The sequence below is a fragment of the Carlito syrichta genome, unplaced genomic scaffold (assembly GCF_000164805.1).
Source record: "Carlito syrichta isolate Samal-C Ts95f unplaced genomic scaffold, Tarsius_syrichta-2.0.1 Scaffold303433, whole genome shotgun sequence".
NCBI classification, from domain to species: Eukaryota; Metazoa; Chordata; class Mammalia; order Primates; family Tarsiidae; genus Carlito; species Carlito syrichta.
In genome coordinates, this window is record NW_007247529.1 from 103682 (window position 1) to 118855 (window position 15174).

The 15174-nt window shown below is 36.1% G+C and overlaps 1 protein-coding gene across 1 annotated transcript; it reads left to right on the forward strand.

The window, feature by feature from the left end:
* Positions 1 to 12551: 12551 nt before the first annotated feature.
* Positions 12552 to 13578, forward strand: LOC103260920 (olfactory receptor 51A7). The gene has a single exon (XM_008058570.1). The coding sequence runs from the start codon at positions 12584 to 12586 to the stop codon at positions 13520 to 13522; it is 939 nt and encodes a 312-aa protein (XP_008056761.1). The 5' UTR covers positions 12552 to 12583; the 3' UTR covers positions 13523 to 13578.
* Positions 13579 to 15174: the final 1596 nt, after the last annotated feature.

Consider the following 15174-nt stretch of genomic DNA (forward strand, 5'->3'; position numbering starts at 1 on the left):
CCATCTTTCTTTCTTTTAATATCTATCCCTCCAGAATAATCACCAACACCATCACACCTTTCAAGGGACCTCCTAAATCTCTTTGGGAGCTGGCCCCCCCCAAATAAAGTAAATTTACTTTCTTGAAAAAACATCTTAAATTTTACTAATGACAAGAATTAAAATTCAGGAACACTTTCTCTTAGAAGACATCTTAAATTATGTACAACTTTCTATTTAATTCTCAGAGAATCCTTAGGAAGCAGGAACTATCATTGATTTTATTTTAATAATTAGGAAAGAGAGAAATAGCTTGAAAGAGATGGAACTGTAATTCAAGTCTAGGTCTTTCTCAGTCTCCTGCTAATGCCAAGTATTACCTTTACTGCTTCATATATCACTTTCTTTCCAATTGCATATAACTTATTTGGCATTGTCCTCTGGTCCCTATTTCAAAGTTATATTTTGCAGTTGCTTGAAACCATAATGTCATCTCACCTGCTCTTTCTTCCAAGACTAAAGCATTCTCCTCTGATTCCAGTCTACTGGATATCTGTGGACTGCCATCTGTGGACTGCCATCTGAACTTGAGATGTGTGCCTTCCTATTCTTTGGTGAGGCAGATAATTTACCTTTCTATTAGAGGAATTGCCCTATTTCCTAATCCCTATCTTATATTAAGTTCTTAGTCTATCTAACACTTTTTTCCTAACTGTGGATAAAAAATTCTAGGATTTCTGAGAAAAGCAATAGATACGTGGAGTGAACAATGCTAGTGTGGAGGGTTGGCTAAAAGGAAATTTAGTAGTTTTTAAATTTTCACAGCTTCTCCAAATTTAAGTGAAACTCTCCTCTTGCCAGGCAAATATGCTCCAAGCTAAGCCCCCTCTATTTTCCATTGCAATCGTGTGTGTGTGTGTGTGTGTGTGTGTGTGTGTGTGTGTGTGTGTGTGTGTTCATCTAAGCCCCACTTATATCAAAATTCTGGTGCTTATATTAAATCACTTTTATTTATGTTGCCTGCAACTTTCAGTTCTAAGAGCACTCATATTTCAGATGTACTTCAGGAGATAAAGCCATATTACAAGCCAGTATTATGTTATGGTCCAATTTCACTTACTATTTAGTCACACAAAAAAATCAGAAATGAGTTTAGTCTAGAGCCTTCTCAACCTCAGTGGCCCATGTCTGCTAGCCAAGGATTTTATCTGTACCACAGATTTCTTGAGTTGTCTTTTGAGCTTTGCTGTCAGGGGACACCAATTCCTCCAGGTATCCCACCCACTGTAAACAACTGATTTCCCTAAAATATTTCCTGTAAGCCAGGCTCGGTGGCTCAGCCTGTAATCCCAGCACTTTGGGAGACTGAGGTGACTGGATTGCCTGAGCCCGAGGGTTCGAGACTCACCTGGGCAACTTGGCGAGACCTCATCTCTACAATAAATCAAAAATTAGCTGGGTGTGGTAGCACACACCTATAGTTCCAGCTACTTGGAAGGCTGAGGCAGAAGGATTGCCAGAGCCCAGCAGGTGGAGACTGCGGTGGCTGGGAGCAGCCACTGCACTCCAGTCTGGGTGACAGAGTGAGACTCCAACTCAAAAAAAAAAAAAATTGCTGTAAATTCCCAGAAAACAGCCTGGTTTAGGACCACAGATTTAACTCACTGGTTCCTGCTGGGCCATAGCATGGTCAGATTGGGCTTGAGAGAGTTGACACATTAAGGAGAGTTTGCCCAGAGCTTAGGGAAAGGAGTTGAGCTACCAAAAAAATCGCTTAACTCCAAATTAATTGCTATATTATCTTAAGTTCATATTCCTTTGTTTCTTTGTTTTTCTTATAGCTAAAAAAGTTTTCCCATTTTTATTATTCAAATATAATTTGCATATAGTAAGATGCAGGTATACAAAGTGTACTGCTCAATGGACTTTTATCCTCATATGCAAACAAATAACATTCAACCAGAAGAGTGCCCAATTCGCCAAATCTGAATGTAAATTTGTCTTTTTCATCTTAGTTGTTATTTGTTTTGTTGTGTAGTTTGAAGCTTTTCTACTATATATACATAAACAAGATCACTATGACTTCTTGATAAATTGATCCCTTTATTGTTGCAAAATATCTTTTTTTGTTGCTGTTTTGGTAGTATGCCTTAGTTTAAACTCCATGTTATCTAATAATAATATGGCCACACTAACTGTATATATTCTCATGCATGATGTATATTTTTCCATGCTTTTAATCTGAACCTGTCCTTGCTTTTTATTTTATTTTATTTTATTTTTGAGTTGGAGTCTCACTCTGTCTCCCAGACTGGAGTGAAGTGGCTGCACCCGGCCACTGCAGCCTCAACCTGCTGGGTTCCGGCAATCCTTCCACCTCAGCCTTCCAAGTAGCCGAAATTACAGGCGCGTGCTACCACGCCCGACTAATTTTTTGATTTATTGTAGAGATGAGGTCTCACCAAGTTGCCCAGGCGGGTCTTGAACCCGTGGGCTCATGCAATCCACTCATCTCGGCCTCCCAAAGTGCGGGATTACAGGCTGAGCCACCAAGCCCGGCTGCATTTTAAGTAATAATTTTTATTTTTTATTTTTATGTTTTTGAGTTGAAGTCTTACTCTGTCGCATAGGCTGGAGTGCAGTGGCATGCTCATGGCCACCCCAGCGTCGACCTGCTGTGATCCTTCTGCCTCAGCCTCCCAAGTAGCCAGAACTACAGGTGCACGCTACCATGCCTGGCTAATCTTTTGATTTATTGTAGAGATGAGGTCTCACCATGTTTCCCAGGCTACTCTCGAACCTGCAGGCTCAGGCATTCCTCTCCCCTTGGCCTCCCAAAGTGCTGGGATTACAGGCTTCAGCCACTGTGCCCGGCCTCAAGTGATAATTTTTATAGTCAGCATATATTTTTCAATCCAGGTGACAAGTGCTGTTTTGTATTTGAGGTCTTCAGTTCACTTGCATTTAATATTTTATTAATACATATAGTTTTATGACAACCATTGTCTTATTTATCTTTTCATGTTTTCCTCTTCTTCCTTACAGCTTGTATCAATTCTTTTGAATCTTTGATATAAATGAAATCAAGTGTGTTTTAATATTCCATTTTATTTCCTAATTGGATTTTCAGTTATACTCTTTGGTTTTTTGTTTTAATAGTTGCTCCTTGGATAATACACCCTTAACTTATCAGAGTCCAACATAGATTAATGTTATAGTGCCCCATACATAGTGCAATAAATTTTTCATGATACGCTTCCATTTGACTTGTTTTTAACCTGTATGTAATAATTGCCAAGTACATATTTCTACGTATATTAAGAAACTCACCATATGTTGTAATTCTTTTTTTTTTTAAATGGTAAATTATTGTTCCAGCAATTTATAAAAGTAAAAGAGTTTATATTTATTTACATATTCACCTCTTTTAGAATTCTTTATATTTTCCAAGTTTCCACCTTGTATTATTTAACTTTTGTTTAGAAAACTTCCTTTAGCATTTATTGTGTAGGTCTTATGGTTATGGATTTTCTTGGGTTTTGTTTATCTGCAAATATACATGGTTTAGTGTTTTTTTTGAAAGATAATTTTGACAAATTTTGAATTCTCAGTATACAAATTTTTCTCTCAGTACTTTCCAATTATAATTCTATTGTCTTAAGTATTGCATTGTTTCTAATGAGAAATTAGCTATTATTCCTACCATTATTTCTCTATAAGTATACCTTTTCCCCCTGCTTTTAATATTTTAATATTTTTCTTTCATTTTCAAGATTTGACTATGATGTGTCTAGATGTTAATTTATTTGTGCAAACCCCTGTTTGAGGTTTGCTTCTGTGGCTCTCAACTCAAACACAAAGGGCACAAATCTCTTAGACTTTCCGTTTATTAAAACTTTCTTGCAACTTCTATTCTTTTATTGTCACATAGAATATTATGGCTTTTATTCTGTTCATTACTTTCTTGTTTCTGTGGGGATTAATGTATTTCATATCATTCCACGTTATATTAGTGTTATACATCTTTGATTTATATTAATAAGCATAAGGAAAAATGGACATTTTTCTCATTGTTCAGCATTAATCTGCTTAAAAATGTCCATGGGCATACTATTTAGCATATAGGAGACATATATTTATCTCTTACATAATGAAGAAGTCCCAAACCCATGTATTCCAGATGTTACTGCTTTGAATCTACTTTTTAAGATAGGGTTTATTATGAATTTAAGAAATAAACTCTTAGATGAAGATTAACATTCTTGATTTTTTTTTTTCTTCTCTTTCTCTCTCTGCATGTGTGTGTGTATTTGTGCATGTGTTTGTGTGCTTTTGAAAAAATCACCTGTGAGAGTGTGAAGGAACCTTGAATGGCTAGAAGGATAATTTGACATTCAAGTCAGGAGCAATGGAGGCCTCGGTCAACACTATAGGGAAGTCTGGAGTTGGAATACCTGCCCAGAATTATTTTAGACTGAGGCAAACAGGAAAGGCAAGGTCTTCATATACTTGCACAGTCAAGTGATTGTAGTGTGCCCACCAACAAAAGGTATAAATTGGGTAATTCAGATTCATTTGGATCAGAACCGTTTCAGGAAAAGGACTTAGGTGTTTGCCAAAAACTCCAGGAAGCTGAAAATTGGTGTCTCAGTTCTGAATTAAGGCTGACAAAAATTCACTGCATCATTTATTACAGTCCACCCTTTCACCACTCAAATCCAACTGTTTCATCTGGGAATAGCTCATCTAGTGTTTGGGAATTTTTTTCTTTTCTTTTCTTTCTTTTTTTTTTTGACCTAGTAGACATAAATGTGAAAAGTTAGTGAATGAACTACAATAGATACCCTTGCAGGTGTTCTTGAAGATTCAGTTGGTCTTATCATCTGCCATCTTTATAACTCAATCTAAATTCCCTCCTAGTAAAGACTACAACCTTTACTGCCTGGGTGTCTTTCATGGCAAGTTGACCCAGTTCTTTATTCCCAAAGAGTATAAATGTCTGAATACAATGTTCTTCTCTAGCTATGGCTACTGCACTTGCCAAGGAGTACCAGGAGTCACCAGTACCCAGCTGGATACCAAACATATTCTTCTTTTTTTTTTGAGTTGGGGTCTCACTCTGTCGCCCAGACTGGAGTGCAGTGGCCGCTCCCGGCCACCGCAGCCTCGACCCGCTGGGCTTCGGCGAACCTTCCGCCTCAGCCTTCCGAGTAGCCGGAGTTACAGGCGTGCGATACCATGCCCGGCTGATTTTTAAAAATTTATTGTAGAGATGAGGTCTCGCTGCCCAGGCGGGTCTCGAACCCACGGACTCAGGCAATCCACTCAACTCAGCCTCTCAAAGGCGCGGGATTACAGGCTGAGCCACCGAGCCCGGCTACAAACATATTCTTCTATTCCCTCATTGTTTAGCAGCAGCCCCGTCATCTCCTGATGCTCACGAATTGATTACCTCTGTCTGGTTAATGACTTTTTTTCCTTACCAGCCCGTATTTGAGCTTAGAAAAGATCAGAGCTACTAGGCAGGAGTTGTATGTTCAATTTCATTTATCAGGGGAGGGTGGATGGTACTGGTGGTGGGGGTGGGGGCAGGATTGGCAGTAATGGGAAACTTCCGGGGGTAGGGGGCACACTTCCTCAACAAGGGTACCTGTATAATGAACATTTGTATACCTAACCCTGAATTGTATCCCACATCTTTAAAATTAAAAAAAAAATGTTGTTTTTAAGTTAATTATAACTACTGCATCTCCCACCCTGGAACAAGGGACCTTTAGCCCCACAGAACCTAGACTGCAGAAATAGGAAGCACGGATTTCCAAGTAGGTCATTGGAAATGATGGTAAGTTGGGCTACTCTTACTTTGAACACTTTTTTCTTTCACCTAATGCATGTATTCTAATTATTGGAGTCACAGCTCCATATAATGATTGTAGGCACATTGTATATAGGGCACCAGGAATATGTTGTCCCATCCTCACTGGTTATCATCTTTAAGGTGGAGAGTCAACTGCATTTATTCTATTTCTGAATCAACTTGGAAGTGTTTGAGTGGTGCATCATGTGATTAAACCATGGTCATGTGTCTACCATTGCAATTAATTGTTCTAAAATGTGCCATTTTATAAATTAATGTAACATGAAGTCCTATACTAGTGAATCAAACCCTCTTTAAGCCCTGAGATACTAGATTGGCTATGGTCTTTCAAGGAAAAAAACCAAAAAACAAAGGTATACCCACCATGTGTGTCAATATCTATCAAATTCATTTGTTGCCTCTTACAGGGTAGAATCTCTTCCATCAAGTGGCCATTTTCTACTTGAGGGGTGATACTACTTTGGGTGATTAGCATTGTTTTCTATCACCACCAGGTTATGTTTAGCAGAAATAGTTTTGTCAGCCTTGTTGAGTGGGAACCCATGCTTTAGGACCATGCACCGTATCTGTCTGTGCCGTTATGGCTCCTTCATTTAGGAGCCCTCTGTGCTACCACTGAGATTTCTTATGTTAGAAGCTAGCAACTCCATCCTGTGTTTTTGTAGTTTTGATCCTTTTCCATGATATATGAAATCTGGTAAACATTGATCTGTGACACAAAGATCTTCAAACTTTCTTCTAACTTTTGTGTATACATTCACATGCCACTTCGTGTCTCTCCCTCTTTGCCCCTATTATTCCAATCTTTCTCCTCCCAATAGCTTGGCCAACTAGTCAAGTTTTCACTATTACCTATGAACCTATGAGTTGAATGTGTGTATATTCTTTCATTAGGCCATCTTTTTATTTTTCTATTTTTTGTACAAAGAAAATGAATAGTTCATCAACTGAAGATGTGTCCATTAGGAGTATTTCTTCTCAGCATTATCTCTCAAGACCACTCCATAATAATTCTGGAGTTCCTTTTTAGCATACTAAATGTATCCGTTCATGAACTAGCTTGGCCTCTTAACTTTTTCACCAGCTGGTCATATGGTATCACCCATGAGGCTACAGGGTGATCTTGGGAAAAGCACCATTGCAACAGTGGCATGCTTATACCAGTGGAATTTGCATCATTTCTTTGTGTACTTTTAATTTTGCCTAATATTCCTACCTGTTTTAGCCAGGGTATACTTTTTTCTGCTATGTGGGTTGGAGTTGTACCTCAAGTGTGGAATACGCTCCCTCAGAGCTCCAGGAGGTCACTAAATGCTATGCTTCCTTCTTGATTAACCCTCAAGGGTTAATTTGTCTATTATGTCAGAAAGATTGTCATAGGTTTTCTCATATCACAGGATTCTTAAAAGCCTCACTGGTATATATTGTCATTCTTTGTCAGTTATATTATTAATATATCTTGTGTGAAATTTTCTTTGTAATACTAAGATGACTATTCCAACTTTAGTTTTATGTTAGCTTCATATATCACTTTTCTTCCATTTTTAAAACATTCTTTTTATGTACTTTTGTTAAATGGGGTTTTTTTTGTAAATAGCATATTATTAGGGTTTTTAAAAATGTTGCTTTTAATCTAGAACTCTCCTCTATGTCTTTTAATTGGGAAGTTTAAATCATTTAAATTTACTGTGGTTATTTTTATTCAGAATTATTTCTGCCCTTTTTTTCTTTTATTGAATGCCTGATGATCTGAGGTGAAGCTGAGGCAGTGATGACTGCCCTTTCTATCTTCTATGTATTGTACTTTTATTTTTTCCCTCCTTTATTGTTCTACTTTGGATAGATCAAATTCTATTCTCCTTTTCAAAATTTGTTTATTTTTTTCTTTCGGGCTTTTACTTAAATTTAGATTTATATTTCAGTTTATTTTTCCCTGTTGTCTTCTTGCAACTTTGTAAATTATTTTTAACAAGTCTTGTAGGATGTCAATTCAGAATTAGGTCTTATAATTTTGGTGCTTTTGTTGAGAGATGTTAAATGTCACAGATCTCCATAGTAACCATCTTGTGGTTCAAGTGCAGAACAAGAGCCTGCCTCTCTTACCAGTTTTAGATCAGTGACTTTGGTATTTAATGCTGACCATTCCCAGTGAAGCCTTCTTTTCTGAACTATTTACCCATAGGTTTGATTACTCTCAAAGCAGAAACCAAGAAAATTATTTTAGAATAATTTGGCTGGTAGCTAATTCCAAGAAATACCTGTATGGGTATTTCTATAATTATATAGAAAAAGGAAAGTGGCTATCAAGGGAATTATCACAGTTTTGCTTTTTCTGAGTAACTTTGGGAGCCAGTTTAGAATATTTGTGTCAAAGTTATTCTCATTAATAATGAGAAAACTGGTTTATTTATAAATTTATATCTGTTAACAATGAGTGATATGTAGAATCCAGGAAGAATCTAGGTCTCTTGGACTTCTGGAATGTTGTATGCAGACAGAGCTTGCTCATGAAAGTCCTAACTTAAAGAAATGCAAACACTGGCAGTTGAAAATCAAACTGGCTTATAATAAAATGTAAAGTCTTGAGAGGATAGGGTGGGTATAAAAAACATTCTCTTTGAATAGCCCAATGACTTTTTAATATGTCAATTTAGTTCAAGTAAATTGATCTCACATGTAGAATGTTTAATCTTATTTATCCTCTAATGATTCATCATCTTTTTCAGACATGGAACCTAGGGTTGAATAGGCATATTCCTGCTTTTTGTTTTACATTTCTGTTCCTTTTCTTATTCACAGAGAAGTGTATTTCATATTTGAGTAAATCTGGCTGTATATTTTTATGTTGTTCTTTAAATTGTATTAGCAATTATTCTGTTTATTAATAATGTAAAATTTTCCATTATTTTGGTCAAACTTTTTCCTTTTAACTTAGGAATATGCCTTAGAAAACTTTAAACAACTATATATTTATTTTTATATTGTTTCATAACCTATAGTGGTTTAATTTATACCACTATACATCTGATAAAAAAATAAAAAATTATGAAAAAACAAAAACAGTGATCAACCCTCAAGTTGCTTCTAGTGAATGCAATATATTGTGTAAGAATCATGTGGTTTTGATTTTGTTCAGAAATCTAACAGAATATGACAGGTCATGTTTAGTTAAATGTTACTCTAATGACTTCTGCCAAAATGAATAATAAAAATAGATAAAATTACTTGTAAGCCATTTTGTAGTTTGTAAAATACTTTTATAAATAGTTGATGCTTGTGTAATACTATCTCCATTTTTGTGGATGATTAAGCTGAGGTGAGGAAAAGTCAAGTGGTGTGTTTGAGAATTGGAACCAAAGTATTTTGATTACAAAGGGCCTGTTGTTTTAACAATACCTCCCAATTTCTATGAATACCACATATCAAATTTCTCCTATCAATGTGATATGAAGTGTTTTCCTTTCATGTGAATAATCTTTAAGATGTTTTGTCTCACAATTTTCTTCTAGCTCCTGTTTAGGTACCTAAGTACAAAAGAGTTAATATACTAGCCCCAGGCCCAACCTTTTATGCAAGAGCTTGATTACTCTCAAGGGTCTATCTTCCTGAGAAAAACAGAAGCAGATATATCTATATAAAGTGTAGGCTAAAGCGAAGAGTTCTTGCTCTTATCTTTCAGGAACTTACTGAGCATCTGGTGCTGGTAAGTTCAAGGAGCTCAAAATCTGCTTGGAAACCTAGAACTAAAGCTTTATTAAGCAGCTTATATCTAAATAAATGTCTATGAGGAGAAAGAGGAAGTGACTTACGTGTGTGCATGTGTGTGTGTGTGTGTGTGTATGTGTGTGTGTGTGTGTGTGTGTGTGTGTGTGTAAATAGAGTAATGATGGTCTGGTTTGAAGGTTGGATAGGAAGCTAATTATCAGGGTGTTTTACTAATACCCCAATATCAGTAGTGTTTCATTAGCATAATAATATGACAAATAAAAGTAAGCTTTATCGTCAATTAAAAAATTGAAAGCCCTCTTGGCCAGTCTAGGATGTGATGTCTAGAAAGAATGCCTAGGGACATTATTAGCACTATATTATAAAATTTAAAAAGTACATTGTAAAAATTGTAGAAGCTGCAGCAATAATTATTAATAGTTGGTATTTATTGATTATCTTCACTATGTTTTAGACTATATCAGACTGTCTAAACTGTCAGATAACTACTGTTGTTTACAACATTTAGTAGAAGAGAAAATAACTATTTGATGGCTTAACCAGCTTGCCCAGATTCACACAGGGTAAGTTTTTAAGCAGAGATTTAGGCCCAGATATTTGTGTATTAGCATGAGAACTGGGTTTTTAATCTTAAAGAACAGAAATTTCAAGTGGTCTGGGCAATACTTGTTCTGAGGACTGTCTCCCTTGAAAAACCTCTCCTTTTGGCAACTACTGGATTTCTCTTTGCAACATCCTCTCAACAATCTTGCTGTTCCTCAGGGTTCTGTAGGGTTGATTTTTGGGTCTGTTTTGGACATTTTTCTGTATGATTACATTTACTCCTATGAGCCCAGATACAAACGATCATGTCAATATTTCTGAATATTTCTTTTGAGCTATTTTTTTCTGAATTTCATCCATGTACAAACGAATAGTTTGTATAAGAATATGTTTACCACTAAAAATATGGGTGATAGAAATGGACATCAATAACCCTCAGTTGCTCCTGTGGAATAAAACAGAAGAAGGTGCTAAGAAGTGATTCTACATATTTTACATTTCTTCCACTTAAATTCGTTCTTTGCATATTTGCTGGTAGCCTTTCATATTCCACGTGTCACGCTGATGACAGATACATGAAGATAAACAAAAGCTTATACATGCCTTTTAACATTCAGCAGTTAGTGTGTATAGTTGTGGTAGAGTTGGGTCAGGTAGGGTTGCATGAAAATTATAAAACATTGTTAGAAGCTGCCAAAACAAAAGATGCACGACAGAAGGAAATCCCTGAAAGATCTAAAGCGATACCTCTCCTCTAAAAAGGAAAATAAAAGGGAAACATGATTAAGACAGTACCTTAAGAAATGAGAATTTATATTATGACTCTCAGGGAGGAGGGATCAGAATCAAACTTGCTATGCATAGTTGGACAAATAATGGACAGGATGCTTTTAATGAGATCTCAAAATCTATTACTATCTCCAAAATATACTTAGCCTGGGTTTGGCGTTAGGCTCCCTACTCTGGGAGGAGATGAGTAAAACATGGTCAAACCGTTCAGGGCCTTTTGGCAGTCTAGAAGATGCAAATTCATTCGCAAGCTGTGAAGAAATTTTTTAGTAGATAGTATTTAGAAAAAGTAAAATGTATTGGCCTAAGTCTGCTTGATATTAATTATTTTTTTATTTATCCTCCAAAAAATACAAAATACAACATTAATTCACAGTGAAGCTTCAATTTAGAGGAGTCCAATTATTTCCAGTGTCCTCTGTGTTTTCCATTGAAAACTGATGACTTTAAAAAAATTCTGGAGTGGAATAAACGTGTCTTGTTAGTTCTAGACTTCCATTGGGTTTACCTTTATCTTTTGCACTTTTTCTGATCTCTTGGCAGTTGAAATTATTAATATCATAATTTGTATTTATCTATCCATTTATTCAGTTGGCTTATTAAACATAGGAGGAATTTGTGATGGCTATCTTAGAAATTTGTGTTTCTCTGGTAACTTATACCAACTATTCAACTTTGGTCTATCCTGAGGCCCCAAAACATGAAAATAAGTTACAAGATTGTATAGTCTTACCTCTAAAAATGTAATTTGTGAACTTTTAAACACAGACTGTAAAAACAAAATAGGGATTTAGTTTGTTATGTAGATAAATTTCTAATGTTTACATAAAAATCTGCCAAGATTGAATTTATTTTACAGATCTAAAATGAGACTCAGATAGTTTATATAACTTAAAATTAAAGAAGTTACAAATGTGTTTGAACAGAAATATTTATGTTTCTTGTTATATAATACTTGATAGAAGACATATTTACTCATATATAAAATGTACATGATGAGTACCTACCTCATAAATTTAAATGGTAAATTAGTCAATAAATTTACTTTACATTTAATATTTATCAAATAGTTTCAGTGATCACTGATTATTTTCTTAGATAATTACTTTCAAAGTTTCTTCCATAAAGGTCAGGGATCTTGTGGTAAAGCCAACACAGGCACTGCTGAAGATTGTATAGAAATAGCAGTGGAGAAGTGGAAATTCTGTGTACCTTATTACTGTTTCAATCAAAATAGGCTTGCTTAGATATGCTTTAGATATTTGGTTAAAATGTTGGCTGAGTACGGTGGCTCACACCTGTAATCCCAGCATTTTGGGAGACCAGGGCAGAAGGATTGCTTGAGCCCAGGCATTTGAGACCAGCCTAGCAAGATAGTGAAAATTTGTCTCTACAAAAAAATAATTTAAAGGGGGTTAAAAATCACAAACTTAGGACATATTGTTAGAAATGAATTTGCTGTGTTGGAAAATGTGAACATTAAAAAAATAAAAAAAAAAGACATGGTAAATTTTGAAGATTGCTGTGGATTAACATGTCAAATATGTTTCTTAGCACAGAATATAAATGAACGTCTTATCCCCATAAAAACCGAGTTTCATGCAAAAGTATGACTTTTTTGTTTATGTGTTTTCAGATCTGGCTAAAGAGCTCCCATTTCCACTCATCATGTCTGTTCTCAATAACTCAGAGGTCAAGGTTTTTCTTCTGGTAGGGATCCCAGAACTGGAACATGCCCATATCTGGATTTCCATCCCCATTTGCCTCATGTACCTGGTTGCCATCCTGGGAAACAGCACTATCCTTCTTATCATAACAACAGATCCCTCACTTCATGAGCCCATGTACTATTTTCTTGCCATGTTGGCTGTCTCTGATATGGGCTTGTCACTCTCCTCCCTTCCTACCATGCTGAGGATCTTTTTATTCAATGCCATGGGAATTTCACCCAGTGCCTGCTTTGCTCAGGAGTTTTTTATCCATGGATTCACTGTCATGGAATCCTCTGTGCTTCTCATTATGTCTTTGGATCGCTTTCTTGCCATTCACAATCCCTTAAGATATAGCTCTATCCTCACCAGCAACAGGGTTGCTAAAATGGGATTAATTTTGGCCATTAGGAGCATTCTCCTAGTGCTTCCATTCCCCTTTATTCTAAGGAGATTAAAGTATTGTCAAAAGAATCTTCTTTCTCATTCATATTGTCTTCATCAGGATACTATGAAACTGGCTTGCTCTGACAACAAGATCAATGTCATCTATGGCTTCTTTGTTGCTCTCTGTACTATGATTGACTTGGCATTGATTGTTTTGTCTTATGCACTGATCTTGAAGACCGTACTGAGCATTGCCTCCCTGGCAGAGAGGCTCCGGGCCCTAAGTACCTGTGTGTCTCACATCTGTGCTGTGCTCATCTTCTACCTGCCCATCATCACCCTTGCTGCCATGCATCGCTTTGCCAAGCACAAAAATCCCCTTGTTGTCATTCTTATTGCAGATATGTTCTTATTGGTGCCTCCTCTGATGAATCCTATTGTATATTGTGTAAAGACTCGACAGATCCGAGAGAAGATCTTGGGGAAGTTGCTTAACATATGTGGCAGATAAGAATTTAAATAATTATATAATAAAGTATCAACTGCATTTAGTAGCCCTTGTTGTGTGTTTAACACTTGGTGGTCACAATCTGATGAAGAATTGGAGACAAGGAATGAAAAGCTATCCAGTATGGAATTATGACAAAGTCGCAAAAATAATTCATCAGGATAGAATCAGTCCACATATGGTATAATTCATAAAAGTCCAATTAACATTTTAAAAGGAGTTGGAGCAGTTGTATCTGAGTCAGCCCTTAAGAAAGGGATAAAATGTAGGTAGATTGAGATTATTATTTGATTAGCACTTTAAATATATAAATAAAGTATACAGTGTCTAATTTCTATACCATCAAGGAAAGTAAAATAAATAGCAGAGCACATTGCTGTTATCAATGATGTTAGTATGGCTGTAATAGAGAATGTATTTTGACAAATATTGAGTGATCATTTTGGATGAAATGGATAAATCAGATATTTTAGTACCTTGATGTTAGTATGGTTGGAATAGAGGGTGTATTTTGGCAAATATTGAGTGATAGTTTCGGATGAAATGGATAAATCAGATATTTTGGTACCTTGAAAAGTCTAAGTTCAGGAATTATTAGAATGCCAATTTAGCCTCTAAACAAATACCTTACATGACAAATCCAATTTTTTTTTTTGAGTTGGAGTCTTACTCAGTTGCCCAGGCTGGAGTGCAGTGACTGCTCCCAGCCACTGCAGCCTTGACCTGCTGGGCTCCGGCGATCCTTCTGCCTCAGCCTTCCAAGTAGCTGGAACTACAGGTGTGCACTACTACATCCAGCTAATTTTTGATTTATTGTAGAGACGAGATCTCACCAAGTTGTCCAGGCGAGTCTCGACCCTGTGGGCAGAGGCAATTCACTCTCCTCGGCCTCCCAAAGTGCTGGGATTACAGGCTGAGCCACTGAGCCTGGCCGACAAATCCAATTTTAAAAACAGTGTTCCCGAAAGTGTGAGCAAGATTAATTGAATTTGGGAGAGATGGAGAAGGAATTAACCAGAGATAGCACAGTAATCCTGCTGTGAAGTGATGACTGTCAGAATGAGAGGGAACAAAAATATTTAGTTTTTGCTATTATAAAACCAATATATAATTTGTAGAAAACTTACAAACTCTACTGTGACTAAAAATTAATATTAAATTTGTTATAATTGTTGTAACTTTAGTCTTTTCTGTGATTTAGTATTTTCCCTGTGTCTTAAAAAAAAATCTCATGTCCTCTGTTTTTTAAAAAAATAATTCTTGTAGTAGACAGAATTTTATAACAGGATATTTTTTACTAAAATTTATATTTTAAACTTTTTATTATGTACAGAATAAATATTTTACCAGAAAAATCAAAACATTGAGTATACAATTGAAAATTCAATTTGAAGGAGGGTGAGAGTTAAGACTGACATTACAATCTCTCTAGGGTACTGTGGTAGTAGTATTGTTATAAAAAGGGAAAAAATTTCAAAGGGACTGTACATTTGAATTATGGGCTCAAATTTTGTCTTGAGAATTCGGCACAGGTAACTGAATATGAAAAAGAGACATCTTGTAGAGAATTTGAGAGACTGGACTGGCATGTTGCTTATCTGTCATGACTAGGTGCGAGGGTCCTGCCCCTGCAGGGATTGGAGGTCTCTGGTGGT

What these genes read in the sequence shown, in the direction of transcription:
- LOC103260920 (XM_008058570.1), top strand. Translation starts at nt 12,584, where the DNA reads ATGTCTGTTCTCAATAACTCAGAGGTCAAGGTTTTTCTTCTGGTAGGG.